We start from the raw sequence: 17,438 nt of genomic DNA on the forward strand, positions 1-17,438 counted from the left end.
ACAGGTCTGTGATGCCCTTAGATGTTCTGGGCCGCACGCGCGCTACACTGACGGAGCCAGGGCCCTACCCTATATCTAGTCGTCGAGGGGGGCTTACTCCTGGACCTTACCAATACCCAATACACTGCTTTGTTAGCTCCGAGATACCTTACCAATACCCAATACACTGCTTTGTTAGCTCCGAGATACTTTGCCTTCACCGTCGATGTACTAGTAGTAGACTAGCTGGAGTGCCTCAGGGCGACCTTCGGTACAATAGGGTTACTACACCCTTCAGCAAATCTCTTTCCCACGGCTGGTGCACGACGATGTGGCGATCTGCGGGCGCACCGGATCTCGGGAGCTCGGAAATGTAGGCTTACAAAGCGGCGCAACAAAAATACCGAGAGAGTACTACAGACATCACCGACGACGAAAAGGACGCCGACGAGGAAACTTTCAGTAAAGGCCGTTTCACGAAAATCGTTCTTCTGCAGACCAGCTGTCTTGGTAACTCGATAGATACGTTCAGCATGTCGCCACCACCCTCCACAACGACGTCCAGGACCGTCGATCCCCTACCCGTCCGAACCCTCGCCGTTCTCTTCCTATGTCGTCTCGCCGAACCAATCGCTTTCAACAGCATCATGCCCTACCTCACATTCATGGTCCGTGACGTCCTCAGTCGCGAATACCTCTCCCGCCACGCCGTCGACTCGTCAGTCCAAAAACCGAACTTCGACGACGTCCCATTCTATGTCGGTCTGATCACCTCCTCGTTCTTCGTCGCCCAATTCCTCAGCGGTCTCCTCTGGTCTCGACTCGTCGCCATTCTACCCCGCAAACCACTGGTATTGTTTGGATCTTTCTCGATGGCGACACTCATGGTCCTCTTCGGTCTTTCGCGTACGTTGGCGGCTATGTGGTGGAGCCGATTCTTTGCAGGATTCTTGAACGGAAACCAAGTTGTCGTCAACACCATGTTCGGCGAACTAACAACACCCAACAACCGCGCCCGTGCCTTCGCACTACTACCGACCGTCTTCTACGTCGGCCAAATCGTCGGGCCGTACATCGGGGGATCACTCGCTGATCCGGTCCGGAGATGGGAGAGTCTGGGGAAGTGGAAGGTTTTGCGGGAGTTCCCGTACCTTTTTCCGAACGTCGTTGTCGGTGCGATCTGTCTGCTGAGCTTCGTCGTCGGACTGTTCTTCCTCCACAGCACAACCGCCGCACACGAGCGTACCCGTACCTCCTCCACAACACCCTCCACAACATCTTCATCCACGATCACCCCCACCCCAACAGACGCCGAATCCGCCCCCACCTCCGCAAACTCCGAAGCAACCCCTCTCCTCCCCCCCACAAACTCCTCCTCCCGCTCCTCAATCTTTACCCGCCCAATCATCTCCTCCCTAACAACCTACACCCTCACCAACCTCCTCCTCGTCGCCTACAACGTCGCCCTCCCCCTCTTCCTCTCCCTCCCCCCCCTCTCCCTTTCCGCCTCCACAATCGGCCTAATCCTCTCCTTTACGGGCCTCGCATCGATGTTGGCGCAGAGTTTGATATATGAACCTGTTCATCGAGCGTTGGGGACGAGGTGGACGTTGAGAGCTGGGATCGTGTTGTTTGTGGGGACGTATGTGGGTACTGCCTACATGCCCGAGCAGGGAAGCAGAGGGTTTTGGTGGGTGCTTGGGGTGGTGTTGGTGTTGAAGACGCTTGGGCAGTGTCTTGCGTTGACCTCCTCACTCATCCATATCACCGAGTCCGTCTCGCACACTGCCATCTTCACCACCGGGGATAGCAAGTCGACGTCGGTGTTACTTGGTAAAGTCAATGGATGGGGACAAGTCGTCGCCTCGGCTGCCCGTGCTGCGGGACCGTGGGGGATTGGTACGCTCATGTCTGCTTCTGTTGCTAGGCATGGTGGAGATGGAACGGGATTATTGGTTTGGGCTCTTGGGGCTGGGTTTGGCGTCGTTGGATTGGTTGTGTCGTTCTGGTAGATCGGGGTCACAGATCTCGCATTTGGTCATTTTTGTTTGGGACATACGGCGTTTCTCACTAGTACTTCTTGCTCTTCGATATCTGGGATATAATATGCCTCTATCTACTACCATCAACAACACAGCAAGGCTAGTTCGCGTACTTATTCCCAACCTGCTTCTCATGCTCCCGAATCACATCCCTATGAACCTCCACCTCCGTTGAAATCACGGTCGTACTCTCAACATTCGCCCCCCCATACGGCGCCCGATGATACTGATCCAACCACTTGACCTTCTGTCCCACCTCCCTCGCCACCCGATACACAAAATTGGGATCACGCAAGAACTCCCGTGCAATACTAACCACATCCGCCTTCTCTTTCTCAATGATCTCATTCACCATCACCCCATCTCGGATCCAGCCGACGGTGGAAACGTAGAGTCCCGGTACGGCGCGTTTGACGGCTTCGGCGAAGGGTATTTGATACCCCGGACTCAACTGGACTTTCTGCCGCCGATCCGTACCGCCTGAGGAGACATCCAACAAATCGACCCCGGCATCGCGTAGCATCGCCGCATACCGTACCGTATCCTCGATCTCCCACCCTTCCCCCGGTTCTAACCAGTCAACCGCACTAATCCGCCAAAACAACAAAGCGTCTTTGGGGATATTGGCGCGGATAGACTTGACGATCTCCAACCCAAACATCACCCGATTCTCAAAGGTGCCGCCATACTCGTCTCCCCGGGTATTCGTCGCCGGACTAGCGAACGAGTGGATTAAATACCCATGTGCACCATGAACAGCGATAATCCTCACCCCAGCCTTCACGGCCCTCGCCGCGGCCTTCCCGTACGCTTCCACGATTTCTTTGATTTCCGCTACACTCAACGCACCCGGCTTCGCATAATTCCCATTCCAACCCTCCTCCGTCGGACCTTTGACTTCAGCCGCGAACCCACCGTCTGAATCTGCTACGACGTCCAATCCGATCCAGGGTGGTTGCACACTCGCTTTACGTCCTGCATGACCGAGTTGGATAGCTACTTGTTTACCCTGTGACTTGATCACGTCCGCCACGCGTTTGAGGGGTGCGATGTGTTCGTCGGAGTACAATCCACTGTCTTGTGGTGTATTGCGACCGGACGGGGTGACGGCTGTCATTTCGATCGTGACGAGTGCTGCACCGCGGATGGCGAATTGACCATAGCTAGTGGATCTCTGAGTTAGCCAACTTTGTCGTTCATGGTTGAAAATGGGAGGAAGTGGGAGCTTACTGTGCAACGTGGTAATCCGTCAAGAAGCCGTCACGGCAAGAGTATTGACACATCGGTGATACGAAAATACGATTGATGAAGGTCGTGCCGCGGATCGTCAGTGGCCGGAAGGCCGCAGCAATGTTTTTGCCATCCTCCGGAAGAGCAGTCCCAGTGGGCGGATCTTGACGAGGGGTGAAGAACGGGACGTCGGGCGTCGGTTGTGAAGGAGTGGGAGTGACCGCGATCATGTTGCCTCAGGTCAAGAGATGTTCGACGAATTGTATACGGCTTTTTCAACTGCAAGCTGCTACATCGCTAACAAGATCAGCTGCTGGAGAAGAGTTTCGAGGCTCGGCTGCATCGGAAACCCCGCATCGTCGAATTCTGGGCGTTCCCGCAGCCGCATGCCTGCAGCCGGCCGTGCGCGTGAGGACTCAAACACTGAAGTCGGTCGTCGATAGAAGCCGTTGGGATGTTAATCGGTCAATAAAATGAAGGAGGGCCAGTGCCAGTGAAAGTCTATCTGTGGATTCGGTAGCGCGTCGGTGGGACATTCTACTTAACCTCATCGATGGCAGGAGCGGGAGTCCAAACGATATCGACATTCTGTGTCATTATCAAATTGATTATAACTCTCTGTTCCTGTCTTAACAATACAAATCGCCCGATTGATTCAAAACCCAAAAGTCCGCTTGGCGTCACCTAGTGTTACGCTGGCCTCAAGAATCACCCCCTCAAAAGCCACTCTCGATATCGTACACTCGTTCATTCCATCACCATCCCGTGCCCCGCCGCTTAACCATACGTAACCCTTCCACCCCTCCCAAACGCCAGCGAGAATCGCTTTCCCCAACGTCTCACGTAGAGGACGCGGGGAATGATGGTGTAGGTATGCATGCGGTGGTTGACGTGGAGTTGCGCCATTTGTGGAATTGTTGTAGGTATCGATTTGACAGATCGGTCGTGAAAACGGTGTAGAGAGGTCTAGTGAAGGACAGAAGTTAGCGACCCGGTGTCGGCGAGGCGCTCGAGCAGAAAGACATACCTGATAGAGCTTTTCAGCTTCTGTATGAATGTGCGATTGATCTGGTTCTTTCGTTCAGTTTAAGCTTCCCAGGCGAGACTTTATAGGAGGCTGAGCCAGGCAGGGTCTTTAGCGAAATGGAGGTCTGCCCAGTGACGTCACTGATGTATCGCGCAAGCGAGCCAAGTTTGACCGCGAAACTGCGCAATCAAATTTTGGACAAGTCGCCGTACGTGATCGCTGCTTTATAGCTGTAGGTTGATGGCAATAGCTCTGACTGGTACCGGGATCAATCCCGGTTTGACAATCGCGGCGCCGATTGACTTGCCGTTTTCAAAAGGCCATGGCTAGTCCAAGGACACCTTCGCTGGTATGCGTGATCGCCGCCTGGACGCTGTACTATATACGTCCAGATGACATGTTACTCGCCCTATCTCCCAAAGGTCCATAATAAGGTTTTGCACCTGCATGATAGCCGCATCACGCGGAGCAACTGAACCCCGATCGCGAGGAGTCATACACTGAGCTGGCCCTCTTGAGCTTACAAGTCCGCCCTCTATCCTCTCCACAGGCCTCTCACGTCCGTCTTCAGCAACTGTACTCAGAAAAATGCAGATCGCCTACCACCAAGCAACCTCCCCAACTCTCGGGCCCCTCATCTTCGCCTTCACCGAGAAGGGCCTCTGCGCCCTCGACCTCTCCCCCGCGGCTGATCCCACCATCCTCAACCAGCGCTTCCCGAACGTAACACTCCAAACAGACCTGTTCTCACCCGCCCAACACGAATACGTCACACAAATCCTCACATACCTCTCCGATCCTACGCGAACGCGGCCAGATATCCCCCTCGACTTCACACCCTCCCACCCCTCCCCCTTCCGTCTCGCCGTCTGGTCCACCCTCCTCACCCTCCCCGCCGGCCAAACTACATCCTACTCCGCCCTCGCTACACGTCTCTCGTACCAACCAACCCATGCGCGTGCGGTAGCGACCGCGGTGGGAGCGAACCCGATTGCGGTGGTGGTTCCGTGTCATCGCGTGCTGGGCGGGAGGGGGGAGTTAAGCGGGTATCGGTGGGGAGTCGAGGTGAAGAGGAGGTTGTTGGAGATGGAGGGTGTACACGTGAGTGGGATGGGTCGAATGGAGGTGGGTGAGGCGATTAAGTCGGGGAGTACGGGGTTGTTTGAGAAGTATAGGTGTACGGGCACGGTGTAGTTATGGCAGCTACTGCATCTGAAAAAGGAAACGATTCCGAGGTCAACGAATACGGTTGTGTGTCTCTCACACCTACAGTCCGATAGCATGCCATGTCACATAGCTGCTGCTGCCGATCAATCCTAATGCATACATCTTGTGCATTGCCATGGTACCCGTGTTTCCGGAGATCACGAGATATCGATGCTTTGTCGCAATCTTTTACGAAGTAGATTTGGCACACGCGAGTTGGCGAGGGTGTGGGGTCACTGGAATGGCATGGGAGGAGATCATATATAGTTAGGCCTGATCGTGGTCTACGGTAGTCTTTATGCTAGCCTCCTTAAGCTTGAGTTTTCTCTTCGGGTTCGTGTGAACGCGTTGACGCTTTCGTGGGAGGGCCGGAGGGCAGGCGTATACGCGTACGGACACTCACATTACGTCCCAAACCGAGAACCTAGACTCAAAAAGGCCCTTCATGAGTCCTTAATGGGGTTCATATCAGGTGAGTATGCCGCCCAGGGTAGGACTCTGTATCCCTCCCTTTCGCAGGATTCTTTGCAGTCGGGCGCGTGAAACATGGCGTCGTTGTCATGTTAGATTGTGAGATTGATGTCAGCTTCCCTAAACTCCTGAAGCTTGGGAAGTAGAAAGTCTTCAACGAAGTCACGCATCACGAACTGGTCGACCATTGGGACCTGCGAACGAGCGAGTTTTGTGGCCCACCACCAACACATTCCACCAAACACGAAGATACTCCCACCACCAGAACGCATCCGGGGAATGAATTCATTCTCCCTAGGAGGATCCCCAGGCCACACATAGACCTTTGCAACATGTCCTGGCCCAGAACGCTGGAATTTCGATTCGTCGGTGTAGATGATCCGCATCCAGTCCTCCTTCCTCCAGTGCAAGTGCTCCTTTGCCCATTGGTAACGCCTTTCCCGAGCCGCGGTCCACAGAAACGGTTTCCTCGTCTGTGTAACACACATTGCTCCGCTTTTGAGCAGTGACAAGCGTGCCGTCTCCGCTGAAATATCCCTTTGGTGACCATGATTGAAGGCAGCAGCAGCTTCCACAGCATTGTTGTACTCCCCTGTGCGAATTCTTCGGGTGAGCTCGTCCTTATCGCGTTTGGAAAGGATCTGAGGGCGTCCAGAACGAGGGCTGTCGCGGTAGGAGGCTGTCTTCCACCAACGGTTAGTGATATCCTCCAATGTCCTTCTCTTGACAAGGCACTGCTCCCACCCTGTAGCGGGAGTGCTCGCGGCACGGACATGTACATTGAGAAGTGACTGGTTTTATCCCGAGATCGTTCACTTGATGTCCGAAGCAGTCGTATGTGAACAACGATATGAATTCGCAATGTCATGTCCTGTACCATAACTATACCCCAAAGAAGCCAAGCCCATTCCATAACTCCAATCGCAAGCACAAAACCAAAAGTATATCCCAAAATCACACCGGCAACCTAAACTTCCTCCTCAACGCAACAACAGCAGCCGCAATCCCCGCCCCCACAATCCCCCCATCAACACTCCCCACCAACCTAATCCCCTCAAACTCCGCCGCAGCCCGATGAACATCCCGATCCCTCACCAAACAATCAACAAACCACTGCGTACGTTCCTTGAATTGTGGGTACTTCTCGAGTACCGAGCCGGAGAACGCGACGGTTGCAATTTGAGGGGTTTTGGAGAAGCGAGAGGGGGTGGAGGACATGGCGGGGGAAGGGGTGAAAGGGAATCCACATTGGGCGTCAACTTGGATGAAGGCGACCGTCGCGGCTGCGGTGAGTGCGGCGCCGCGGGTCGATACCAATTTGCTAACTGCCTGGACGAACGCGAGATCCCTGGAGCTGAAGGGGATTGTCGACAGTGGGTGCGAGGACGGGATGACGTGCGCCAACTCACTCACATCCCCAACATTCTCAATCCCAGCCATAAGTTGCGTGGAGAGGCAATACGGCACCTCCAACCCCTCCGGTACCCTTCCTCCAAACAACCCATAATCCCTACCCGCCTCCATCACGATCAACCTCAACAACTCCCCCAGATACCTCCCACTCACCGTTTGCTCCAACGGCTGAAAGCCCGGCCTGTCATTCGCAGCATCGAGTTCGAGGTCCCATTTCGTGAAGGGTATGGAGCCGTCACCGCCAAACATGGAGGATTCGGCGTTAAGCAGGCAATAACTCGCTTTTTTTGAAAAGGAGGACGCGACGCTCAACTTTGACTGCGGCAACAGTGCCAGACTCGCCGAACACGTGATATTGTGCCCCGTTCCCAAGATAAGTCCCAGTCTCGTATTCGGGACATTGTACGCTGTCGAGAGGTACGTCGCAACCGTATCATTGAGGAGAACGTCCAGCGACACCTCCAACCCCTTCCTCTGAAATGCCGCATCAAAGCAATCTTTGAGGTCTAGCCCCAACAACTCCTCACTCACCATAAACCCCTTCCCCATCATCATGATCCGCCCTCGATTAACCCCCGTCTGATCAATCGGAAAACTAAAAGTCAAACCCATCCCCAATTGTCTCCCCCCGCCGCCATCCACACTTCTATTCCACCCCCGCCTCTCCACACCCTCGACAACAACCTCCCCAACCCTATCCGCGATCCAATCGAAGAACTGATCTCCAGATCCACGTTTAATGTGTTCCGGGACCTGCCATAACCGGATCCATGTACGCACCGCCTCAGAGGCACCACGGAGTTGAACGATTGCGACGCGAAGGTTGGAGCCACCGAGGTCCATCGCGAGAAACGTGCCTGTTTCGCGGCCAGTGGGGGCGTGGTGGATATGGGTCGGTAACATCGTATTCGGGTTTCCTTGGAGATCATTCAACGCTCGTTCCGTGAATCGACGAGTAATGGTCCCCAGTGTTGCCGGCTCCAACGTAAACTCATGCGTCAAGTGAGCGAGGAAAGCGGATAGCGGGTCGTGTGGGAGTTGTTGCTGTTGGGTTCCAGCGCCGTTGTAAAGGGGGGGTATGTCGAGAAAGTCGAAATTGGATTGAGATGGAGGATGGGTGGTGAAGCTCGTTGGCGATACTGGTAGTGGATTGTGTGGTTGCATATGGAAGGGAGCGAAGGTATCTGTTGGTGATCCTGTTGGGAACTGTGCTGATAGCATCTTGTCCCAAAGCTCAGAGTTCAAGGTGTCCGTGGAGTTGGATTCGACGACGCTGATTTAAAGAGTACTGCACCCCCAACCTTCTTAAATGACAAGTACAAGTAGGACGGCCCGCGTGTTGTTGCTGATCCGCGTAACTCCCTCGTGCTTCGCTCCGTGCACGTAAACTCTCACAGCAGCGGTGTATACTAATTTTGTAAGTAGAACGAACGACCCGGCTTCTCGGAGAAGCTATGCGGGTGGCTAAAGTATCCCCGGACAGTGGGCGGATGTCGATGTTACCCTGCAGCTTTGTGATAGTAATGGATAGGCGATGGTGGAGCGCCAAGCTTCGGCTTCAAGACATCGATATCCCGCTATCTCTTGAGTCGATTTCGGCAATAATCAGTGCCGGATCAAGGGTGTTATTCGCGTGAGAGTTTTCCCGTGGTGTTGGACGATGGCAGCTCGAGGTTCTTCATGTTGCAATTCCACGCGCGTCGTGGTCCGAGGCTTCCGATGGGCGGTTGCATGTAGCGAGGTTACGCGACGAACGTACGACCATGACGTTACACAAACTTTCTTGGGGATGCTCATAGGCCAAATAGATCACGTCAATTGAAAAATCACGGATGGATGGTAGCCGGCGTCGACGGTCAACCTCTTTGTCCGGGCGCCGATGGATCGCCGCTTTCTAATCGAGGACTGTGGAGAAGCACAAAAGGTCATTGTTGCTCATTTTCAAGAATAGCTAAATGATACCACATACAATCAAAATCAGGTAACCCCTCCACCTACAACTCCATCGTTGTCTTCTCCCCCGCGTGCATCCTAATCTGCGTCGCCATCCCCTCCTTCTCCGCATCGTACTCCTTTTCCCCCTCAACGACTTCCCCATCAATGTTCGACTCCGGGATCTGATTCAACCTATCCTCATCCTTATCCAAGCCCCTAAACCACAGATAAAACGCAACCCCACCCACGGTAGCGAGAACCGCCATAACCCCATAATTCCACACCAACAACGGATCCGCACTCAAACTCACGAACGCGAAGCCCAGAGCGGAGCTAACGGCATTGGTGAGCAAGAAGACCGCCATGACCATCGACCGCATATTCCTCGGCGCCTTGGTAAACGCATACTCAAGACCCGTGATCGACGCAAAGATCTCAGAGAGTGCGATGAGGATATAAGACCCCGTCTGCGCCCACACGTTAATATCGACAGGTTCGCAATCGGGGTCTGAGGCGTGCGTTCCGCAGGTGCTTTGTTTGTAGATATAGTACTGAATCACGCAGGCCCAAATCATGGACATCCCTCCCGTCAGAAACCCAGCAAAGATCTTCCGGATCGGGGAGAACCTTAATCCAGCTTTCCGGAGTGCGGGGTAGACGAGTAAATCACACACTGGGATCAATATAATCAATGCGAATGGGTCGAGGTTGCTTAGGACGTCGTTGGGGAGTCCGTGGGTGTTCATTACTGCTGCTTGACTCGTTAGGTTGTTGTTGAGTTGGTTGTACGTGAGCCAATACAGCGGATAGAACAGAAAGACTTTGCACGCCTTTAGACCACGGGAGACTTGTGAGACCCAGGCGTCGTCGAAATCCATCCAAGGCGGGCGTTCGGAAGGCGGGATCCGGGATGGTTTGACGTTATCCCAGAACGTGCCATCATTCAAATTCTTATACGTCGTGACGGGGTTGACCGAAATCCGACCACGACACGCGTACCGAAAAAGACTGATCGCCTTCGACAACACCGAGCCCTGTGGAGGCGAGGTAACATATCGGTTCCTCCCATGCCACATCACGAGTGGACATAGGCAGAGCATACAGGTGGGCAGGGTATACGCCAACCAAAATCCTACCCATTTCTCAGAGTAGACCATCCCAATCTGGCCCACCAGTGCACCGATGTTGATCATCAGGTAGAAGTACATGTAGATCCTGCTTGCCGTCAATGTCGGGTCAACAATCACCCTCTCCCCCGTCGTGAGAGTTTGCGTCGTCATCCGTGTCTCCTTATATTGCTCCGCGACGAGGGGTGAGATATTGGCTTTGAACCCACCCGTACCAATGCCCATGACGACGAGGGAAACTGCGAAGACCCCGATTGAGGCATTGGGATGGGCGATCACGTTCGGAATGGAAGAAATCACCATGAGGATGTGCCCAAAAATCGCAATTGCAAGCGAAACACAAATCGTTTTGTACCGCCCCCAATATGTATCCGCAACATACCCCCCCACAAGCGGCATAACGTACGACCAAAACGTATTAAATGTCGTCAACCCCGTCGAAGCCCTTTGTCCCATGCCCAGAGCTCCACTCTGTCCGTCATACCCCGCGCCCGTCGACGATCCCGCGGGAAGTGGCTGCTGGATAAAGTTTGTGAAGACGACGGTGGAGCCATAATAAGAAAACCGCTCGCAGAGTTCGACGAAGGCGACTGTGTAGGCGTTCCAGGGGACTTTACCGGGGACACGACGGAGGGTGGCTATTTCGTCTTCGGTTGGGTAGGGGTCGCCGTGGAGGTCGGTAGAGGAGGTTTCGAGTTCGTTGGTGTAGGAGGGGGTTACGAGGGATTTGTCGTGCGCGACGCCCATAGCGACTTGGTCGGAGGCGGAAAGGCCTGACATGGTGGTGGTGAGAGGAGAGAGGAAGGTGCTGGGCGTTTACAGGAGCCGGATCCATGGGTCTTCTTAAGCTTCTTGTCTTTCACCCGCGGCCGCGGGGGTTGCGCAATCATCGGAGATAATGGCACACCTCGCTCCTCCTCGAGCTCCTCCGCCTTCCCCGTCGACGCCGCGGTCGATGTCGGCAAACTCTGCCAGTCCTTATCGCACATGACCTTATCACATGTCCATATCCTTCATACAACTCGAGACGGGTGTAACCTGTAGACACTTCGGTCGATTCGGTGATATTCCTTCTGGGCAATAACGGCCGAGAATTGCCTAATCAAGCTCGGGGTCGCGTCGAAAATCGCCTAGAAGAAGCGGTTAGTGTCGCGCTAGTAACGAGGAGGACGGTGGAGATTGGGGTAATTCGGGGTACCTCGGCCGAAGTCTAAAGATATCGTACGAGAAGAGACGTGATTCGCAATTGCAAATGCCGATAAGCGGAGGATGAATGGAGAAAGTGGATGCGTGAAGCGAAGGGCTTGGTTGACGTCGAGGAGAGAAGAGGAGCAAGCTTAGGTGTAAAAGCCATCTTTCTGTTATCGTACGATTTGTTATTGGTTAGCAAATGAACAATGGCGAAAAAAGACAGTCGAAGCGAAAAAGGAGGTCGAGGGGTGAGGAGGACCGAGGAGGAGCACGACACTCATTGTCTCTTGGCATGCATTCGCGAGAGAATGGAAGCGCAAGCGCCGTGTAGTCGGGCAGTACACGTTGCAACAGTCACATAGTAGATGCGTATCGTACGTGGAAATCAAACACAACTGCTGTAGCAGCTGCTTCCCTTCGAAGGAGCCGCTGCCCAAGCATTCTGCTATTCCTCTGTCAGTGCCCAGTTACATGAAGAAGATCATGAGCTCCAACGACTCCACATACCTTGCTCATCGCTGATGGAGGCCTGTCCATTTGTCATGTGGTTGCAGAAATGGCGGGTTTGGCAGTCATGTCGGGAGGGAGGACCGTGGGAACCCCATGTGCACGCGAACGGAGTTACGACGATTCAGGTGCAGTCGCGTCGGTAACCTCAGCCGAGACTAAAACCAGATCAGCTTGAAGGAGAAGCAAGACTGGTACTTCCCACACCAGCGAGGAATTCTCCTTGCGCTGAGGGATGAACGAGGGCATGTTGACAGTTTCCTCCCATTCCAGGACTTCCGCTTCTATGATTGCAGTTGAAACTACTCAGGCAGACTGTGAGTGCTGTCCTTCAGCTCCTCTTGAAGTTCGAATGCGATCAACAGTCTTCCCACGGCGTCGACATTCCCCAATCGAGCGCTCACGCCCGGAACGTCAACGACGGTGCATTGAACGGAGGGCATGGCCAAGACGACAGATATCAGGTCATGTCATAGCATGTTATATCGTGATATTATTATATGGAAGGGAAAAGACAAGAGTACGGGTAACGACCCAATGCAAACCTATAGCTAACCGAGACGCCATACACTCCCGGCTAATCCATCCCGACCATCCCGCTTCCGAAACCCCCCATCCAACAGCACGACTATATCATGTAGACGAAACCCTCTCAGCAGTAACCCTAGGCTCTCCCACCTTCTGCTCATCAATAACCCCTCCCAACACCCCCTGCGGCCCTAATCCGCCAACCCCCTTCTCCCCAACCCCATCCACCGAATGATTCCCAACCTTCATCAAAATAACCGGCAACGCACACACCAAAGCAACCCCACACAACCCCCACGAACTCCCAAAAATAGCATCAAACGGTTTCTTCAAGGCATCGATACGCCAAATAATCGCGGCCCCGGCAGATTGGATACCCTTGTAGAAACCCGCAAAGTAGGCTAGTTTTCGGGGATCGTTGGAGAGGGCGCCCATGAGCCAGTAAGCGTACGTTTGCCAGATTGCGTCGAGGAAGCCGTAGAACATGTACAACCACAAACGACCGGCATACCCTCCGTCCGAGACGTCCATGCCTTTCCCGTGTGGTCCGCCATCTGGGTGGAATTTCGTGGGTTCCCCGCGGTGGGTTTGAAAGAGCATCGCTAAACCCCCTCCCCAAATCACATTCACCAACACGAAAACGAGAATCCAACCGCTGATCGCGCGCGTCCGACGCGAGAATTGGTGCATATCGAGGAAATAACCAAAGAAGCCCGCGCCGACGATTTGCATGAGCCAGTACATGAGCGAGTTGAGGGATCGTGTACGGATGTTGAAGAAGTATCCGTTGTAGTCGTTGAATTGGTATGTGTAGAACCAGTTCGAAGCGAAGAAGAGGGGGAAGAGGGCCACAATATAGGTATCCGTCTTCAAACACATGAGGAGACCCTTAATCTCTTGCATCGGTGTGGTTTGACGGGGGATCGCGACGTGGGAGCCATCGGGGCGGATAACGGTCTCAGGCTTTGCGAGGGTCGCAGCAAGTCCTGCACCGACGATCATGAGGATCATGAAGGCGATGTAGGTCCCGTCACCGACTGTGCCTGTATCGTTATTCCAGTTCTCGGCGACGGGGATGATTGCGCCAATCACAGCGCCCGTATTGAAGATTGCCCAGAAAATAGAGATGTACCGGCCTTTATGGCTTTCGATTGGGTAGGACATCATGATTGCGCCTTGGGCCGTCCAGAGACATGCAGCACACACGCCGAGGATCGCACCCGCTGCGATCACGAAAGCGTCGCTTTGCGTATGGTTGTAGCAGAGTAGAGATCCGGCGTAGAGCGCGTACCCGAACCCAGAGATCATGAGTGTATACCGAATACCGAGGTAATTGCAAATTGCGCCAGCGCAGAATCCGACGACGGCAAAGGTGGTGTAGAGTGCGACATTACCGTTGTCGGCGGCCGTCGCGTCGAGTTGTCCGCCACCTCCGGTACCGGAGAGGGCGTTGAACATCCCCGGACAGAGGAAGCATACGAACCCCACGAGAATGATCTGAACGAGGGGGGTGCGGTAGGCGAAGCGCGAGAGGCCGGAGCCTGTGTGGGGTTCTGGTGCGGCCAATGAGGCATGCGCTGAGTGTTTCTCGATGTCTGACATGTTGAGGCGTGTATAAAGAGTGAAGATCAACGTCCTGGTGACTTCATGACCTTATATGATTCAGTCATTGTTGTTTGAAGGGTCGGTGATAAGGGTGCGTCGTCCCCGCTCGGATAGCAACAGGCGTGGGGTGCAGGGCTCAGGCGGTCCCATGCTCAATTCAGAGTCAGACTGGCGTATATACCGTACCGTAACCAAACAAACGCCGTGCATAAAGTTAAGATGTAACCGCGACAACCGTTGTCGGCTAAATGGGGTGTTATCTTACGCTCCGCTTCGGACTTCCCTCGCGCTACACCCCGCTGGCCGCTGAACTCCCGACTGCCTCGAGGAGAGGTAACATTCCTGATCTGATCGATGTGAACACCACGTAACGCACGGGGAAGTCTACGTTACTGCTTCATGGCTTCAATGGACGTAGAGGATGACTTATTGAGGTATGCTAAGCTTCTTGGAAATGAAGTACATCGGACAACAAACTGATCCGTGATTGTGCAGCTATGTCGGGGAGATGTTGGTGGTGGGGTTCAGCGGCACTACCGTAACGCCGGAGATCACCGAGCTGATCGAGCAGTACCATGTCGGAAGTGTCCTCCTCTCGAAAAAGAACATCATAGGTATGCCCTGCTCTTCTGCGCACAGGCGCGCACGAATGGCTGACCGAGAACCGCTTCGACAGATGCGCAACAAGCCGCGACATTGATCCGTGATCTCCAATGTATCGCTCGAGATTCGGGACATGAGCACCCATTGATGATTGCCGTCGACCACGAAGGCGGCTTCTTAAACTTCACGGAGACGCAATACCCAGGCGCCATGTCCCTCGCTGCAACATCCTCCCCACAGGTCGCCCGAGACGCCTCCAGCGGCGCCGCGATGGAACTTCGCGCACTCGGCGTCAATTGGATTCTAGGCCCCGTCCTCGACGTTAACTCAGATCAGCGGAATGGAGGCTCCGGAGGTGGCATCATCGGATCAAGATCATTCGGGGATTCGGCCGAGATCGTGGGTGAGTTCGGAGCGGCGTGTATACAGGGCTACCACAACTCCGAAATGGCGACCTGCGTAAAACATTTCCCCGGATACGGCTCCGTCGACGGCGCAGCAGGTGGTGACCACCGAACACTCTGCACCTCCTCCGACCTCCGACCTCCATCCATCGATCCATATCGTCAAGCTATCCTGGCGGGTGTGGACTCGGTCATGGTAGCAGGCGGCACCTATCCTGCCGTAACAGGCAACGACCTACCAGCCTTCACCTCCCCCCGACTCATCCGCAACCTCCTCCGCGAGGACCTAGGCTTCACCGGCCTCATCCTCTGCGAATGCATCGAACAAGGTCCGATAGCCTTCACCGGTCTCGGGAATATCGCGATCCGAGCGATTAGTGCAGGATGTGATGCGCTAATAGTATGCTGCAATTTCGAGAAACAGAAGGAGGGGATTGAGGCGATTGTTGAGGCGGTTGCGGAAGGGGTGTTGAGGGTTGAGAGGGTGAGGGAGAGTGTGAGGAGGATGAGGGGGATAAAGGAGCGGTTTACGATTTGGGAAGATGCGGTGCGGGAGGTTGATATTGGGAGGATGGGACTGCGAGGGGGGTATGGGGTACTTGCAAGGAGGGCTTATGAGGGGTCTGTTACAGTTGTGAGGGATCAGGGCGGGGCACTCCAACGGCTAAAACAGCTTGTGTCGGGGGTGCCAATCGTGCCGATTACGATCGTATCGCCGATAGTCATTCCCCTGTCATCACCGCGGTCTTATTCGGAGGATTTTCGGACATTTGGAAAAGCCGTGTCGAGGTATTACTCAAAAGTCCGGCATATCCCATACAACGCTCACGGTCTGGGGCAAGCACACGAAACACTCATCCAGGGTTCTGCAGCGACGATCGTCCTTGTCTCCAACATCGAGCGAAATCCTTGTCAATCCATGATTACAAAGTACATTCGACTCCTGGCTGGCGATAAGCCGGTCGTTGTCGTGTCAGTTGCCACGCCATACGATTTTGCGTTCGATACGTCAATATGTACCCTCGTCTGTATCTATGATTATTCGCATATGGCACAGGAGGTATTGGCTGATGCGCTGTTTGGGAAGGTAGTGCCGAAGGGTGTGATCCCTATCACTGCTCTCCGGAATAATCATGGAGGACAAGTCACTTCTCCTCGCTCGCAATCCTCGCCAGTGGAAGATTGGAGTAAGAACGATGATACAGTCACGCTGGTCGAGCTGTGGAAAGAGTGCTTCCGTTCACCAGGGATGCAGATGGATGCACCCACATTGCTGTCAATACTTGATCGTCCCGCTCCGCTCGCACGTCATTTTGTCGTCAGGAACTCGGCAACGAGGACGATGACTGGGTTCATCGCGACATTTCTCACAAACGTGCGACAGGCGGATGGTGCATCGTGTTTGATGGGTTCAATCGGTGTCATCCTCGTACACCCCGAGCATCGCAATAGTGGAATTGGGAGTGCACTGTTGCAACACGCAGTCATTCACCTGAGAGCGAACGCGGACAAGCGATTCGGATTGCAGTTTGGCAGCACGTTTCCTCGGCTTCTGCCAGGCATTCCATGTGACCTCGATATACGGGATCAAGACTGGGTGCGGAGACGAGGGTGGAATATCGAGGAGGACGAGATCCACGATATGCACATGTCTCTCGACACTTGTTCTCCTTCAACGGATTACATCAAACAAGCAGGTGACGCGGGGGTAATCTATCAGACGTGCCGGGCGAAGCAATACGCGCAACTCACAGAGTTCGTGCGAAGGGAGTTCTCGCACTTGCCAGGGTGGGTCCATGCGTATGAAACCTTGGCTCTGACGGATGATATCACAGATGCCGTCATCGGAGTCGACTTGAATGGGGATATCGTCTGTTCTGTTATCGTCTACTCGATGCTCGGAAGTAACCTACTCGTCTCAGACTTGCGTTGGCCAATGTCTATGAATGAAAGAGTGGGTGGTATGACGTGTTTGGGGACGACTAAAGAACATCAGGCATCTGCGGTGGGGTTAGGACTGGTTCAAGCTGCGGTTGGGGAGTTGAGAAAGAGGGATCTGACGAATTGCTATGTTGATTGGACGAGGTGTCCGAGGTGGTTTGGGAAGGTTGGGTTTACGATTTGGCGGACGTATCGGGAGGCATGGACAATCGTGGAATAAGTTATACGG

General features: G+C 54.1%; 8 protein-coding genes across 8 annotated transcripts; 3 read left to right on the forward strand and 5 right to left on the reverse strand.

Moving 5' to 3' along the window:
* Positions 1-512: 512 nt before the first annotated feature.
* On the forward strand, positions 513-1,991 carry SAICODRAFT_55141 (MFS general substrate transporter; the record flags this gene model as incomplete). The annotated part of the gene is made up of 1 exon (XM_019169348.1): positions 513-1,991. One exon carries the CDS (start codon positions 513-515, stop codon positions 1,989-1,991), a length of 1,479 nt encoding a protein of 492 aa, XP_019025132.1.
* A 130-nt stretch (positions 1,992-2,121) lies between these two features.
* Positions 2,122-3,481, reverse strand: SAICODRAFT_55107 (FMN-linked oxidoreductase; the record flags this gene model as incomplete). Its single annotated transcript, XM_019169343.1, has 2 exons — positions 2,122-3,184; positions 3,252-3,481. 2 exons carry the CDS (start codon positions 3,479-3,481, stop codon positions 2,122-2,124), a joined length of 1,293 nt encoding a protein of 430 aa, XP_019025133.1.
* Positions 3,482-4,866: 1,385 nt separating this feature from the next.
* SAICODRAFT_6319 (methylated-DNA--cysteine S-met) lies at positions 4,867-5,472 on the forward strand (the record flags this gene model as incomplete). The annotated part of the gene is made up of 1 exon (XM_019169975.1): positions 4,867-5,472. The coding sequence occupies one exon, from the start codon at positions 4,867-4,869 to the stop codon at positions 5,470-5,472; it is 606 nt and encodes a 201-aa protein (XP_019025134.1).
* Positions 5,473-6,047: 575 nt separating this feature from the next.
* SAICODRAFT_29627 (uncharacterized protein) lies at positions 6,048-6,667 on the reverse strand (the record flags this gene model as incomplete). The annotated part of the gene is made up of 2 exons (XM_019167460.1): positions 6,594-6,667; positions 6,048-6,227 (listed from the first exon to the last, which is right to left on the reverse strand). Exon 2 carries the CDS (start codon positions 6,225-6,227, stop codon positions 6,048-6,050), a length of 180 nt encoding a protein of 59 aa, XP_019025135.1. The 5' UTR covers positions 6,594-6,667.
* Positions 6,668-6,676: 9 nt separating this feature from the next.
* Positions 6,677-8,781, reverse strand: SAICODRAFT_212860 (actin-like ATPase domain-containing protein). The gene has a single exon (XM_019166401.1). The coding sequence runs from the start codon at positions 8,587-8,589 to the stop codon at positions 6,910-6,912; it is 1,680 nt and encodes a 559-aa protein (XP_019025136.1). The 5' UTR covers positions 8,590-8,781; the 3' UTR covers positions 6,677-6,909.
* Positions 8,782-9,362: 581 nt separating this feature from the next.
* On the reverse strand, positions 9,363-11,177 carry SAICODRAFT_55093 (MFS peptide transporter; the record flags this gene model as incomplete). The annotated part of the gene is made up of 1 exon (XM_019169342.1): positions 9,363-11,177. The coding sequence occupies one exon, from the start codon at positions 11,175-11,177 to the stop codon at positions 9,363-9,365; it is 1,815 nt and encodes a 604-aa protein (XP_019025137.1).
* Positions 11,178-12,601: 1,424 nt separating this feature from the next.
* On the reverse strand, positions 12,602-14,357 carry SAICODRAFT_29630 (MFS general substrate transporter). Its single transcript, XM_019167461.1, has one exon. It carries the CDS (start codon positions 14,256-14,258, stop codon positions 12,762-12,764), a length of 1,497 nt encoding a protein of 498 aa, XP_019025138.1. The 5' UTR covers positions 14,259-14,357; the 3' UTR covers positions 12,602-12,761.
* Positions 14,358-14,660: 303 nt separating this feature from the next.
* GH3 (glycoside hydrolase) lies at positions 14,661-17,429 on the forward strand (the record flags this gene model as incomplete). The annotated part of the gene is made up of 3 exons (XM_019166769.1): positions 14,661-14,695; positions 14,757-14,875; positions 14,938-17,429. 3 exons carry the CDS (start codon positions 14,661-14,663, stop codon positions 17,427-17,429), a joined length of 2,646 nt encoding a protein of 881 aa, XP_019025139.1.
* Positions 17,430-17,438: the final 9 nt, after the last annotated feature.

This window comes from Saitoella complicata (assembly GCF_001661265.1).
Source record: "Saitoella complicata NRRL Y-17804 unplaced genomic scaffold SAICOscaffold_7, whole genome shotgun sequence".
Classification (NCBI taxonomy): Eukaryota; Fungi; Ascomycota; class Saitoellomycetes; order Saitoellales; family Saitoellaceae; genus Saitoella; species Saitoella complicata.